The sequence below is a fragment of the Schistocerca serialis genome, chromosome 10, assembly GCF_023864345.2.
Source record: "Schistocerca serialis cubense isolate TAMUIC-IGC-003099 chromosome 10, iqSchSeri2.2, whole genome shotgun sequence".
In the NCBI taxonomy this organism is placed as follows: Eukaryota; Metazoa; Arthropoda; class Insecta; order Orthoptera; family Acrididae; genus Schistocerca; species Schistocerca serialis.
Window position 1 is genome coordinate 35,231,506 of NC_064647.1, and position 15,505 is coordinate 35,247,010.

A 15,505-nucleotide genomic window follows, 5' to 3' on the forward strand; every position below is an offset into this window, starting at 1 on the left:
CTATTTCCTCAACCACAATTACTTCTCCTTTAAAGGTCTTACCTAGAAGCAAATCCAGGGTCCAGTTATTGGCACCCGCATGGCACCATCCTATGCCAACTTACTCATGAGCCATTTAGAGGTATCCTTCCTAAACACCCACAGTCCCAAACCCCTCACCTGGTTCAGGTTCATTGATGACATCTTCATGATCTAGATTGAGAGTGAGAACACCCTATCCACATTGCTCCACAACCTCAGCATGTTCTCCCCCATTTGCTTCACCTGGTCCTGCTCAACCTAACAAGCCACCTTCCTCAATGTTGACGTGCACCTCAGATATGTTTACGTTAGTACCTTCGTCAGCATCAAACCTACCAACCACCGACACTACTTCCACTTTGATAGCTGCCACCCATTCCATACTAAGAAGTCCCTTCCATACAGCCTAGCCACCCGTGGACATCACATCTGTAGTGATGAGTAAACGCTCTCAAAATATACTGAAGGTCTCACTATGGCCTTCAAGTACTGTAAATACCTTCCCAACGTTGTACAGAAACTAAGTCCGAATGTTTGGCCACAGAGGAGTATTGCCCTCGTGATTCAGTATCATCCAGGACTGGAGCAACTGAATCTCATTTGCCAGAGTTTCGACTGCTTCTTGTTGTGCCCTGAAATGAGGAATGTCCTACCCACTATCCTTCCCACCCCTCCTACAGTGGTATTCTGCCGCCCACTGAACCTACACAATATCTTCATCCATCCCTACACAACCCTTGCTCCCAGCCCCTTGCCTCATGGCTCAATATCTGTAATAGACCTGGAAGTAATACCTGTTCCATCACCCTCTCCACCTATCTCATCAAAGGCAGCGCTATGTGTGAAACCAGCTAGGCAACAACCACTGTTCTGCATTTTATGTGGGTATGACAACCGACAAGCTGTCTGTCCGCATGAGTGGCCATCGACACTGTGGCCAAGAAGAAAGTGGACCACCCTGTTGCTAAACACGTCCTTTTCATAATGAACAAATAAATTGGTTTGATAATAGTCACCGGCATTTGTTTTGATTTTCAGATTTGAACTCATTGGGAAACGTGCCACTTTAATATTACCTGTATGCTGTAGACTCCTTGTCCTGGTTATGTTCCAAAATTGGCCCTTTCTGTCCCAAAAAAATCGAGAGCATCACTTTTCCTGCGGAAGGTTGATTTTTGAATTTTTCACTGGAGGTATGGGGTATTTCCATTGCATGCTCTTTGGTTCAAAGTTAATACTTCATATTGCTTCTCCAGTAATTATTCAAATGCCCCCAGTAACATTATGGACTGGTAGCTGCTGACAGATTCTCACATGTTGTGCATGTGCTCTTCATTTAATTGTTTTCAGCCTATTCTAGATATCATACACAGAACCATGACAGTCGTGCACTTGGTTTGCCACTTTACCAACAGTCGCTCATCAGTTATCCAAAATCGGCTCGTAGACTTGCTTAATGTTGGCATCGGTAGTGGGTGAGACTGGATGTCTTGATCTTCTCTAGTTGTTCATTCTTGTTTGGATGCTTTTGACTTGTTTTGCGCACTATTAAATACTTATTGATCATAGAGCTTCGCAACTGTATTGTGAGTTTCCTGTGGATTAAATGTCGTGCTACATCTTGAGACCACAAAATCCAGATGAGAGAATGCTACATGTTACTGGTCCAAACGGAGAGTGACACTGCTTTGTGGCTCTACTTTGCAGAAGTACAGACCAAACTAATGTGATAGTGCTGAAAGCCACTACAAGCGAAGAGAGGAGTTTGGAAAAATTACAAACTGTTTTGTCTTGGAGATAAAGTGGTTGACGTGCAATCATACTTTTTAATAAAATTTCTGTGAAACAAATTACCTGAGCACTTCATAATGTAGTAACTGGTTTCAATCAGCCAGTGTTAATTTAAAGGCTAAAGACAAATGCTGCAAGAGGGTTTCTGGTGCATTGTCATGAATACTGTTGACAATATTGTTGAAATAACAGAAATCCCTTGCAGCATTGGCATTTAGTCTGAAAATAACTACTGGCTGGTCAAAACCAGTTATGGCATTATGAAATGTCTGTGTGATTGTGTTGCAGAAAATAAGTAAAATAGATGAAGGAGAATGGTGCCACTAGCAGCTGTCAAACACACTAAGCCATAAAAACAACCTAAAGATGATTAGAATGAAAGTGCAGTTAGTTATTGACTTACCCTTGTAAAAGAAGCAATTGGCATTAAAATCTCAGAAATGCTCTTCAATAAAAACGACAGCCTGTAACTTAGCACAGCATTAGATCCAGTCATTGGATGGTTGGAGCACACACACCTTTGGTTATAGACTTAACCAAGGACATCACAGCTAGAATGCGATGAGGTGGTCAAAAACACACTAATAGAATTCATGCTGTCCTCAATCACATATCTACCTGCAACAGTGCTGCAGATTAACTAAATTTAATGTTAAGAGAAATATATTGAGTTATTAAGGAAAAATCAATTTCCTAATGGAATTGGCTCAATGTTTGTTTTTAGTGAGAGGACTGGATCATATTTTCAAAGCTATGGAATGAAACACTTACTTTTAGCTCACAAATTCTTGTAGTACACTAATCTTTAAAAACATACTCATACCAATAATTTATTTAAACAATGGAAACTCCAGGTTGGAATATCAAAAATATAAGGAAAAGCTAGATTGCTATTTACTTTAAAGGTGACATGTTGGGTTTCAGACAGGCACAACAAAGGGATCACATCTCTCTGGAAGAGACAGGTGCAAGTCCAGCCCAAGCCACCCACCCAGCACTTCCTATTCCAGTCTCGTCACAGGCTTATCCTTCCCCATCAGAGGCAGGACCACCTGTGAAAGTAGCCATGTCATTTACCAGCTCTGCTGCAACCACTGCACAGCTTTTCATATTGGTATGATTACCAACCAGGAGAGTATGAACAGCCACTGCAAAACCGCAGCCAAGAGCGAAGTAGACCATCCTGTGGCCCAACGTGCAGCTGAACGTAACACACTTGATTTCAATGGCTGCTTCACTACCTGAGCCATGTGGATACTTTCCTTCACATCCAGCTTCTCTTAACTGTGTAGATGGTAGTTATCCTTACAAGACATTCTCTGCTCTGGAAACCATACTGGCCTCAACTTATGCTAACTTACTGTTGGCACACCCTCCACTTGACAATTTCCGTCTCCTCCGTCCCATCACCTCCTCCCTACTCTTGTCCCCCTCACCTTCTTTGTGTGACACCCTCTGCCAACGCACCCAGCCGTCTTTCCTGTTCTTTTCCTGTTTCACTCCCCACCTCCCTGCCCCTAAACCTTTTGATGCTGTGTCCGTTGGCAGTCTAGTCTTCTCTCCTCCACCCAAACTGTGCTATCCCACCAATAATATATTTTTTGTTTAAAATAGATTCTGATTGCTCCATACTTTAACAACTAGCGTGCATGGCCCTGCACAGGCCCTAATGTAAGAGTGTAATAACTCATTATGTCAAATACATTTTTAAACACAAATATTGTTGATAAGACTTTATTGTGACTGTTATTGATTTTGGATGAACCAACAAGTTTACTGTTATTGTCACAGTTTGTTTATTTCCAGAAAATGTTTTGAAGGTTTAAATATCCATCAATAGGGGAATTTGTTAGGGAACACATTACATATATGACACATCATATACATATAATAGTATTTAAAAAGTGTGATAACATGTGAATAATGTGCCACAACAGAGAAAGGAGCCTATGACCACTGGAGACGGTGCAACAGGTTACTCAAAAGTTGTAACAAAACACTTACATCCTAAGACTATAATAAGCCTCACAAATCTGGCTGAGGTTATACATTTAAACCTTTGAAACACATTATGGCAATCAATATAAAGTGACTGGTAATAGTAAACTTGTTGTTCATTCAATAAATATGTTATTAGAATTCACACTTTTGTAAAACTGTAATGAAAAATTATATATTCGCAAAAACTCAACTGTGACAGTAAGTTTTACAGTAGTTAAGTAAATCTTTTACACTATATGTATTCTTATAAAATTTTTTATACAAAACTTCATACAGTATTAACTTTAAACAGTTACTTTTGGAATATGTAAATTTCTGGTATATTTCGTAATTATTTTGATTCCTAATGTTTATGCATGGTTCTTTGCTTAGGATACATTTTTTGATACAACTAGTTACATTGTAAATCATGTTAAACGTTCTTAACTACAGCTCTGTTTACACCTATAAGAATTGATTTCATTTTTATGTAGTGTGTTTCCAGAACATTTCTATTGTACAATTTTCTATATTTCATAGTAAACAGTTATAAGAGTGAATTATCATCTTCTTGGAAATGAAATTATCATTTTAACAGGGCGGAGATCGTAGCCAAATGATAACATCGTACTCAATACAACATATCGATTAACACATTAAAGACTATTGTATACTCCTATATAAACTCTTAAGACTATTAAGTTATAACATCTATCAGCTATCACTTGTTTAAGGAGGACTAAATCAAAAGCTCATAGGATTTTGACCTCTCAAGCCAGCTGCAAGGCCAGGACTTTATATTTATTCATGTCACCACAGATACGTGCCTTCATGTGTTTGTATCTCATCCATTTTTAGTCTCATTCTGAAATTGCTTATACTTCTTTTATTGCCTCTGGACATGCAAATTAAAACTCTTTTATTGCCCCTGGACACACAAATTAAAACAGCAGTGAAGATCTGTTACCCAGTCTCACTTACTCCCTCACATGAACTTGTTTTTTGTGAGCTTCTATTTTCTGAACGTAAATAACAGTTCAGTCCTTCTAACCGCAGTGTTTCAGGTTCAGCCATCATGTCAACAACAGACGAGAGTTCAAAAACCCCGGCATGTGACTTGGTTGCTCTCCTGGATGCCAGAGATGCAGCACTCGTAACACTGGTGGCGGGAGAGATGCAGCTGGCTGTACACAGATCCGTCTTGGTGGCCAAAAGCCCAGTGTTCAGTGCAATGCTGGCTCACGACATGTCGGAGGCCAACAGCGGTCGCATAGTCATCACAGATGTCGACCCGGAGGTGCTGCAGCAGCTGCTGCTGTTCACGTACCAGGACAGCACTCCGCAGCTCTGCAGTATGGCACCACAGCTCTTGATGGCCGCAGACAAATATTGCTTGCCTGACTTGAAGGCACAGTGCGAATTGCAACTGATCCGAGATCTGTCTGTGGAAAATGTCACGTCAAGTGCCTCAATCGCGTTGCGGCACTCTTGCTGTCGGTTAAAGGAAGTGTGTGGCATCTACATGCAGGCCAACTTTACCAAGGTGATGGGCACTGAGGGGTGGGCAGAAGCAGTGAGAAAGCACCCTGAAGAGTTTGTGGAGGTCACTCGTTTGGTTGCAGCAAAACCATCAAAACCCAGGTTTGTAACCTACCATAAACCGCACCTTTGTAAATGTCATCTACATCTACACTCTGTAACCCACTATAAAATGTCTAGTGACGAGTACACTCTTTATTGAACGAGCTTAAAATTTTTCCATTGAATATGGAAAAATGGTTGCAACATCTCTCCTATCAAACTGTTACTTGTCAGAATGTTTTACCTTGGTCTGTGTGCTGGAAGTACACTTAGTATGCTAGAGTTGAATTTATATTTTTAAAAAGAAAGGTAAAATGTCACAACTTTCCACACATTTTTGCAAGATGGTGAACATAATTCTTTGCCTGCCACATACAGTTTTTTTAGCCTTTTAACTACTTTGATGTGACTGTAATAAGCCTGTGACAAATTTACCTTCCTTGGTATTTGCTCACGCTCCAATCTTCCTTTATGGATATGCATTTGTATAATGAAGCGCAAGCACAGTGGCGTATAAGGTACTGGAATGGTTTTCATCACTCCATCCTACCCTACAGACTGACATTTTCCACAGTTGCCCCTAAATCACTCAAGACAAACGACAGGAAGGTCCTCTTGAATAGGAAAGGGCCAAATCATTCCTCTTCCTTCCTCAATACAACTTTGAGGGCAGCCTGTATACACACACACACACACACACACACACACACACACACACACACACACACACACACACACACACAGAATCTTAAGTGTGGTAGTCCAGTAGTCCATTCCTCATCTGTCTCACTGTGATTCTCTGCCAATTCCATATGTCACACCAATCTAAACCGCAGGTACAAGCTGCAACAAGTTTCCCCACCCTAGTTTTGGGAGCCCTGTGACAATCACGTGCTCTCGTATCCTGTAGGAGTGTACCACCTTCACTGACACAGGGAAAGTGTTGGAGCTGACCTGTCATTCCTTGTAATCCTAATAGTGTCCAGGTGGAAAGATGGATTTTAAATTTTCCTGTCAGAGTGAGTTGTTTACATTTATCAGACATCTCCACCAGTGTAGTCTACCTGGCTCTCGGATAGGGCATGAGCGTCTCCTTCTACTACAGTTTTAAGTCTGGGGACCCCTCAACTTTGCCTGAGCAAAAGATTATTATGAGCCCTGACATACATACTCAGTGTTAATAGTACCATTGGACTTAATTGCTTGTTGGAAATGTTACAGTGCCTCTTGTATTAGATAGTAGACTGGTGGATTCTGCTGACCTGGTGCAATGGGAGGGGGAGTCTGGTTAGGGGGGGGGGGGGGGGGGGGTGTGCTTTCTGTCACATGGCAAGCCGATGCTAGCATCAAATTGCTCAGGGCTGACACCTACCCACCCTCTTACCTTTATTCCTTGCCTGTAAATAATTTATTCTTATTATATTTATTCCTGACCTATGCCAGTTTTCTTTTCTGCATCTACATTGATACTCTGCAGTCCACTGCACAGCATATGGTAGAGGGTACCTGGCACCACTAATGGTCATTCCCATTCCTGTCCCACTCACAAATAGAATGAGGAAAAAACGACTGTATATATGCTCCGTACAAGCCCTAATTTCTCGTATAATATTTTTGTGGTCCTTACGCACAATATATGTTGGCAGCAGTAGATTCATTCTGCTGTCAGCTTTGAATGACAGTTCTCTTAATTTTCTCAATAGTGTTCCTCAAAAAGAACATCACCTTCCCTCCAGGGATTCCATTTGAGTTCCTGAAGAATGTCCATAGCACTTGCACGGTGTTCGAACCTATCAGTATTATGTTCAAACCTATCAGTAACTAATCTGGCAGCCCACCTCTAAATTGCTTCGATGTCTTCCTTTAATCCGACCTGATATTGATTCTAAACACTTGAACAGTACTCGAGAACAGGTTGCATTAGCGCTGGTATGTGGTCTCCTTTACAGATTAACCACACTTTCCTAGAATTCTCCCAATAAACTGGAGTTGACCGTTTGCCTTCCGTACCCCAGTCCTCACACGTTCATTCCATTTCGTATCGCTTCGCAACATTACGTCCTCGAAAATTCAACGGCATGACTGTGTCAGGCGGGACACTTCTAATGCTGTATGCAAACATTATGGGTTTGGTTTTCCTCCTCCTCCCCATTAACTTACATTTTTTTTACAATTGGAGCTAGCTGACATTCATTACACCAACTAGAAAATCACCTTTCTGTACACACAACAGAATCATCAGCAAACAACCACAGATTGCTGCCCACCCCGTCTGCCAAATCATTTATGTGTTCAGAGAATAACAGCAATCTTATCACACTTCCCTGAGGCACTCCTGACAATAGCATTCTCTCTAAATACTTGCTGATTCTGTAACTTAAGAAGTATTCAAGCCACTGTCATATCTGTAAACCTGTTCCATATGCTCGTACCTTGTTTAAAATCCTGTGGTGGGGCACGATGTCAAACACTTACTGGGAATCTAAAAGTATGGCATCTGCTTGTCACATTTCATCCATAGTTCATACGAGAACCGGGCAAGCTGGGTGTCGCATGAGCAACGGGTTCTAAAACCGTGGACATAAGTTTCTCTCTCTCAAGAAAATTTATTATATACGAACTGGGACTTTGTTCAAGGATTCTACGGTGTTAAGGATATTGGTCTGTAATTTTGTGGGTCCGTTCTTTTGCCTTTTATCTTTTACCTTTTACCTGGCTGCGCCTGTGGCATAAAATCAAAAGGTTTTCTCTCATGTTTCTGGCATACCCAGTTGAAGACTCCAATGGCAGTAGTAATTTGGTATCTTAAAACCCATAATTCATCCATGTGGCAGCCGAATTGCTAAACTACCAATGTTCTAAGTTCACCAAACCAGGTTCCACACTGATAATATCTATCTTTCTAAGATTCAAATTTATTTTTTCTGTACAGAATTTTCTTCTGTCAGGCCTGATTTTTCAAGAAGTTCCACATCATCACTAAAATTTCTTTCACATCATACACTGTTGTTACAATGAATCCAGATACTTCTATCTTCATGACTGTATAAGTGTAAGACCCAAATAAAATGCCCTCCACAGATAAGGTTATTAAGATCATAGTGATCAACAACTAAGATATTCACAGTAAACTCCCAGAGCAAATTGTACACTTGAAGCAGTGGTTCTCACATGATGAGAGGCACAGAAAGCTGCCACGAAACCAAAACTTACAGCAATGAGGTTTTTTGGGTAATGTTAAGTATGAGTAGCAACGGTGAGCTAATAGGAAATGTAGATTTTCTTTTAATGACAGTATGTATTGTCATCATCTGTGATACATTTTTGCTGTTTTCGAGCACCAAAAGCTGGCAGGAACCCAGAATGGACAGCAGTGAGATTTTTGGGGTAAATCAGAGTGTGTATCAAAAGGTTAGGCTAACAGGAAATGCAGGTGGTGGATTTGTCACATGGCACAATAAACTCAAATCTTTCGATATAGAAATTGAAGCAGTGTGCGGGATAGTTTGGGCAAAACTAATTATCAGTGATGGGCATAAACATCTAATTGAGTACTTCTACTGACCACCAGACTCACCCCATATGTAATTGTAAACCCCCAACAAACAAAGATGATGTGACTTACCATACGAAAGTGCTGGCAGGTCGATAGAAACACAAACAGACACATACATACACACAAAATTCAAGCTTTCGCAACAAACTGTTGCCTCATCAGGAAAGAGGGAAGGAGAGGGAAAGACGAAAGGAAGTGGGTTTTAAGGGAGAGGGTAAGGAGTCATTCCAATCCCGAGAGCGGAAAAAAGGACGGGTATACACTCGCGCACACACACACATATCCATCCACACATATACAGACACAAGCAGACATATTTAAAGACAAAGAGTTTGGGCAGAGATGTCAGTCGAGGCGGAAGTGCAGAGGCAAAGATGTTGTTGAATGACACGTGAGGTGTGAGTGGCGGCAACTTGAAATTCAAAAAACTATCCAATCTCCTGGTTTCCCACCTCCGGAAAGGCAACTCACTCACCCTTCACAACCTGTCCAGCAAACCTCAACCTCCTCTCATTGCACACAAACCCAGTCTCTCCCATCTACTCAATCTCCCACTTCCAGCTCCACTCCCTCCAAAACCTCAAAATTCCAATCAACACGATCTGGTACCACAACACCCTAATTCAGTAGTTAACCTTTCCTCCAAATCTCTCTCCCAATCCGAAACTTCTGTCCTGTCCAAAGGCCTCACCTTCAGCCCCACTCCCAGATTCAACCAAACAGCCCTCGTCAAAGATTTACTGTCCTACACTCGTACTCTCTGCTGGAAGTATCACTTTGCCACGAAGAAAAATGATCCTAATCCTACTCCTAATGATCCAACTCCCCAAGACTCTATCCAAATTGAACCCTGCCTGGAACAGTTCCGTCCTCCGTCAAAGTGGGACCCACCTCCTCTTCCTCAAAATCACCCTCTCCAGACCTTCCAGGAATTTCTGACTTCCAGCCTTGCCTCTCAATCCTTCTTAAAAAACCTTAATCCTACTCCCAACATCACCACTGCTGAAGCCCAGGCTATCCGTGATCTGAAGGTTGACCGGTCCATCGTCATTCTTCCGGCGGACAAGGGTTCCACAACCGTGGTACTTGATCGTTGGGAGTATGTGGCTGAGGGACTGCGTCAGCTTTCAGACAACACCACATACAAAGTTTGCCAAGGTAATCCCATTCCTGATGTCCAGGCGGAGCTTCAAGGAATCCTCAGAACCTTAGGCCCCCTACAAAACCTTTCACCTGACTCCATCAACCTCCTGCCCCACCGACACCCCGCACCCCTACCTTCTACCTTCTTCCTAAAATTCACAAACCCAATCATCCCGGCCGCCCCATTGTAGCTGGTTACCAAGCCCCCACAGAATGTATCTCTGCCTACGTAGATCAACACCTTCAACCCATTACGTGCAGTCTCCCATCCTTCATCAAAGACACCAACCACTTTCTCGAATGCCTGGAATCCTTACCCAATCCGTTACCCCCGGAAACCATCCTTGTAACCATTGATGCCACTTCCTTATACACAAATATCCCGCACGTCCAGGGCCTCGCTGCGATGGAGCACTTCCTTTCACGCCGATCACCTGCCACCCTACCTAAAACCTCTTTCCTCATTACCTTAGCCAGCTTCATCCTGACCCATAACTTCTTCACTTTTGAAGACCAGATATACCAACAATTAAATGGAACAGCCATGGGTACCAGGATGGCCCCTTCGTACGCCAACCTATTCATGGGTCGCTTAGAGGAAGCCTACTTGGTTACCCAGGCCTGCCAACCCAAAGTATGGTACAGATTTATTGATGACATCTTCATGATCTGGACTCACAGTGAAGAAGAACTCCAGAATTTCCTCTCCAACCTCAACTCCTTTGGTTCCATCAGATTCACCTGGTCCTACTCCAAATCCCATGCCACTTTCCTCGATGTTGACCTCCACCTGTCCAATGGCCAGCTTCACACGTCCGTCCACATCAAACCCACCAACAAGCAACAGTACCTCCATTATGACAGCTACCACCCATTCCACATCAAACGGTCCCTTCCCTACAGCCTAGGTCTTCGTGGCAAACGAATCTGCTCCAGTCTGGAATCCCTGAACCATTACACCAACCACCTGACAACAGCTTTCGCATCCCGCAACTACCCTCCCGACCTGGTACAGAAGCAAATAACCAGAGCCACTTCCTCATCCTCTCAAACCCAGAACCTCCCACAGAAGAACCACAAAAGTGCCCCACTTGTGACAGGATACTTTCCGGAACTGGATCAGATTCTGAATGTGGCTCTCCAGCAGGGATACGACTTCCTCAAATCCTGCCCTGAAATGAGATCCATCCTTCATGAAATCCTCCCCACTCCACCTAGAGTGTCTTTCCGCCGTCCACCTAACCTTCGTAACCTCTTAGTTCATCCCTATGAAATCCCCAAACCACCATCCCTACCCTCTGGCTCCTACCCTTGTAACCGCCCCCGGTGTAAAACCTGTCCCATGCACCCTCCCACCACCACCTACTCCAGTCCCGTAACCCGGAAGGTGTACACGATCAAAGGCAGAGCCACGTGTGAAAGCACCCACGTGATTTACCAACTGACCTGCCTACACTGTGATGCATTCTATGTGGGAATGACCAGCAACAAACTGTCCATTCACATGAATGGACACAGGCAGACAGTGTTTGTTGGTAATGAGGATCACCCTGTGGCTAAACATGCTTTGGTGCACAGCCAGCACATCTTGGCACAGTGTTACACCGTCTGGGTTATCTGGATAGTTCCCACTAACACCAACCTATCCGAACACCGGAGATGGGAACTTGCTCTTCAATATATCCTCTCTTCCCGTTATCCACCAGGCCTCAATCTCCGCTAATTTCAAGTTGCCGCCACTCACACCTCACGTGTCATTCAACAACATCTTTGCCTCTGCACTTCCGCCTCGACTGACATCTCTGCCCAAACTCTTTGCCTCTGTACATGTCTGCTTGTGTCTGTATATATGTGTGTGTGTGTGTGTGTGTGTGTGTGTGTGTGTGTGTGTGTGTGTGTGCACGCGAGTGTAAACCCGTCCTTTTTTCCCCCCTAAGGTAAGTCTTTCCGCTCCCGGGATTGGAATGACTCCTTACCCTCTCCCTTAAAACCCACATCCTTTCATCTTTCCCTCTCCTTCCCTCTTTCCTGATGAGGCAACAGTTTGTTGCGAAAGCTTGAATTTTGTGTGTATGTTTGTGTTTGTTTGTGTGTCTGTCGACCTGCCAGCACTTTCATATATATATATATATATCTCCCAATTACAATGTCATTATTTAAGAAATGTTTAATCATCAGACAATCAGTTGGTACAAGTACAGTTTTTTTAGTATTGAACATTACAAGATATCCTACATGAGAATACTAAATTATTTCTCTGGAAATTACTTGGAATAAATAGTTTGGAAGCACACTTATGGTGGAAATATATCTAATGGAAGCAAACAGATCTGACATATTTTTGGACATCTACGCTGAAGCTGGTATCAGTGACCAGGATGTGTTTATAGCAACAGTGATTATCAAAGTACAAAGGGCAACTAAACCAACTGGAAAGCTTTGCTTATTTAGTAAGTTAGATTAAAGGCAGTTGTGTCACATCTATAAGGAACTTGATTTGTGTAGCTCTAGACAGGATGATGTAGAGGAACTGCGGGTCAAGTTTTGAAGAACATACAATGAAGGCTTTCATGACTGGATGTTTTAGCTGCTGAGAACAGTTGACCAAGTACTCCATAGATACGTACCTAATAGAAAAGTTCATGGTGGGAGGGACCCTCCGTGGCATACAATCACTGTAAAGAAACTTATTAAGAAATAATAGTGGTTACCGTAGCAGAATATCATCAGAAAATCTGTCAAAAAACCCAAGGAAATTCTGGTCATATATAAAGGTTATTAGTGTTATTACAGTTAATGTCCAGACATTCCTGAAAGAAACAGGAACAGAAACTGAGAGTAGCAAAGCAAAAGCAGAAATGCTAAATTCAGTTTTAAAAATTTGCTGTACAGTGGAAAATCCAACAATACTGCCTCACTTTCTCATAGTGTTGCAGTGATGAGTGATACACGTAAGACATTGGCATTGAAAAACAGTTGAAAAACCACTGGTTATATAAATTGAAGATGTATGGGATGGATGGTGGGTGGGGGGGAGGGGGGGGGGGGAGTAAAGGGATTAACAATGTCAACTGTGTTAGGACTGGACTGGATGCAGAGTCAGCAGCAATGAGTGGAAATATATGCCTGACTGGGATCTGAACCCAGGTTCTCCCACTTACCAGGCAGTTGTGTCAACTGCTGCACCACCTGGACACAGTGTTTATCACAACCGTGCAGACTGTCTTGGTATGCCCCTCAGCTGATCTGCATTCCCACCTAGCTCCACCTACCAGTGGTCCCTGTCTGTGTCCCCCCCCCCCCCCCCCCCCCTCCCCCCCTGCTCGCATCCAGTCTTTCAGACATGTATGAAAGAACAGACATCATGTGGAATCTGCAGCTGTGATACATATTATGCAAAACTGAAGTTGAAGTGGAAGGGGAGAGAAGGGAAAGGCAAGTCGCCGCTGGCTCCGCGTAAAGTCCCAATGTAGCTGATGTCATGAATTACTTTTCTTTCTTTTTCTTTCTGTTTGCTCCCCTCTACCTTCAATTTACATAATAAATATCACAGCTGCGAATTCCACGTGCTGTCTGTTCTTTTAGACATGTCCGAAAAAGTAGACACCGTGCATTCGTATATGAAATTGCTGAAACTGAACAAAACTTGTGGACACTACAGAATCCCTCTCAGATTCAATCCAGAATAGTGGCTGAGGTAGCCTTCTCTGTAACAGTAATGTACTGTGGATTGCGTGCCCAGCAGTTGGAAGAAATCACAGATCACACCCACTTACAAGAAGAGAAGCAGAAGCAATCCACAGAACTATTGTCGAACATAATTGCTGTAGAATCTTAGAACACATTCTGAGCTCAAGTGTAATGAGGAATCTCTTACAGAATGACCTTCTTCATGTCATCAGCACAGATTCCAAAAATGTCAACCATGTGAAACATGTCTCTCCCATTTCTTACGTGATATCCTGAGAGCCGTGGATGAAAATAAATAGAGTATGTAGCATGTTAGCTTGGATGGAGCTGTAGAAATAACTTCAGGTGTGCACCAGGGAAATATATTGGGAGCTTTGCTATTCATGTTGTATGTTAATAGTATGTTTAATAGTAACCTTAAATTTTCACAGATATTGCAGTTGTCTATAATGAAGTACTGTCTGAAAAATCTTGGACAAATGTTGGATCTTCATAAGATCTCAAAGTGGGGCAGAGATTGGCAACTTACATTAAATGTTCAGAAATGTACTACTGTGGGACTGGTCAGCTCATATAGATATCTGCAACAATTTGTAGGGATAGGAAATGAAATGATGACATAGGCTGAGTCACAGGTAAAGCAGGTGGCAGATTTTTGTTCATTGGTAGAAGCTGAGGAAATACTATCAATCGATAAAGGAGGTGGCATAAAAACATTCATTAGGAACAGATTATACTAAAACCCGCTAAAATGTATTGCTTCTGTAGGGATTGCAAGGACAAGTTTAGACATGTTGTAGTGTGTACAGATGTGTTTAAACAGTCATTCTTCCTTCACTCCATATGTGAGTGGAACAGGAGGCACCCCTAACAGGAAGTACCTGTTGCCATACCCTCTGGAGTGGTTTCCACAGTATAGATGTAGATGCAGATATCTCTAGTTTACTTATCTTTGTAACCCAGATCCGAAAGCAATAAGCTTATGTGAATTAAGGTGATATAGGTTTAGAAGAATAGTCATAAGTCTTGCTGTTGCTGTTATGTAAATAATATTTTTTCCATTTCTTATATGGACAATCAGATAAAGGAAATTTTAATTTTTACCTCTTGTTGTATTTTAAATTTTGTAGCATGAGCATACTGACACATGTGACCTGAAAGTTCAAATTGAAACAAGTGTTCTGAAAGGTATATCAGATTCCCAGATTTTTGGGCTCTTCACACTGTTCATACTTCAAGGCTGTATCTTTCACATTGGAGAAAATGACATCCTGTCCCTAGAGATTAAGGGTGGGCTGACTGTTGTAAAAAATGAAAGATGATTTCATTCATTGCTCTTGGGTTAGAAGTTCAAAATAAGATCCAAGATGTTACACAAAGCAAGGGATCTGTCAAGAACAGATTGAAATCTTTTTTCCAAAGGAAATTCCGCACTGGCTGTATGAATGATTTTTATTAAATCTGCATCCGGTTTCGCACCACTTATTGGTGCACCCTCAGGCAATCTGTACAAAAAAATAATATAATAAGAGCTCGTATAAACTATTTGATCTCCCAATTCTGAGGTGTAAATGAAACTTTTGAATAGCCAGTTTTTTTAATGAAACAAGAAAGTACTCGCATACGCTATTTATAACATAGTAACGTTGAACATTGCCCTGTAGCCACTCCCACCAATCACGTCCATCTGGTGAAAGCGGTAGTTGAAATTTAAAAATATTAAAAAAAAAATATTTTTTTTAA

The 15,505-nt window shown here is 42.1% G+C and overlaps 1 protein-coding gene across 5 annotated transcripts in view; it reads left to right on the forward strand.

Annotated features, from left to right (window-relative positions):
• The window catches only part of LOC126424985 (serine/threonine-protein phosphatase 6 regulatory ankyrin repeat subunit A-like), a 332,104-nt gene that overhangs the window by 241,085 nt on the left and 75,514 nt on the right, over positions 1 to 15,505 (forward strand). For all 5 annotated transcript variants that reach the window (XM_050087874.1, XM_050087875.1, XM_050087877.1 and 2 more), the window contains one exon: positions 4,849 to 5,433. In XM_050087874.1, coding sequence (XP_049943831.1) covers positions 4,849 to 5,433 — 585 coding nt within the window. The remainder of the gene's footprint in view (positions 1 to 4,848; positions 5,434 to 15,505) is intronic.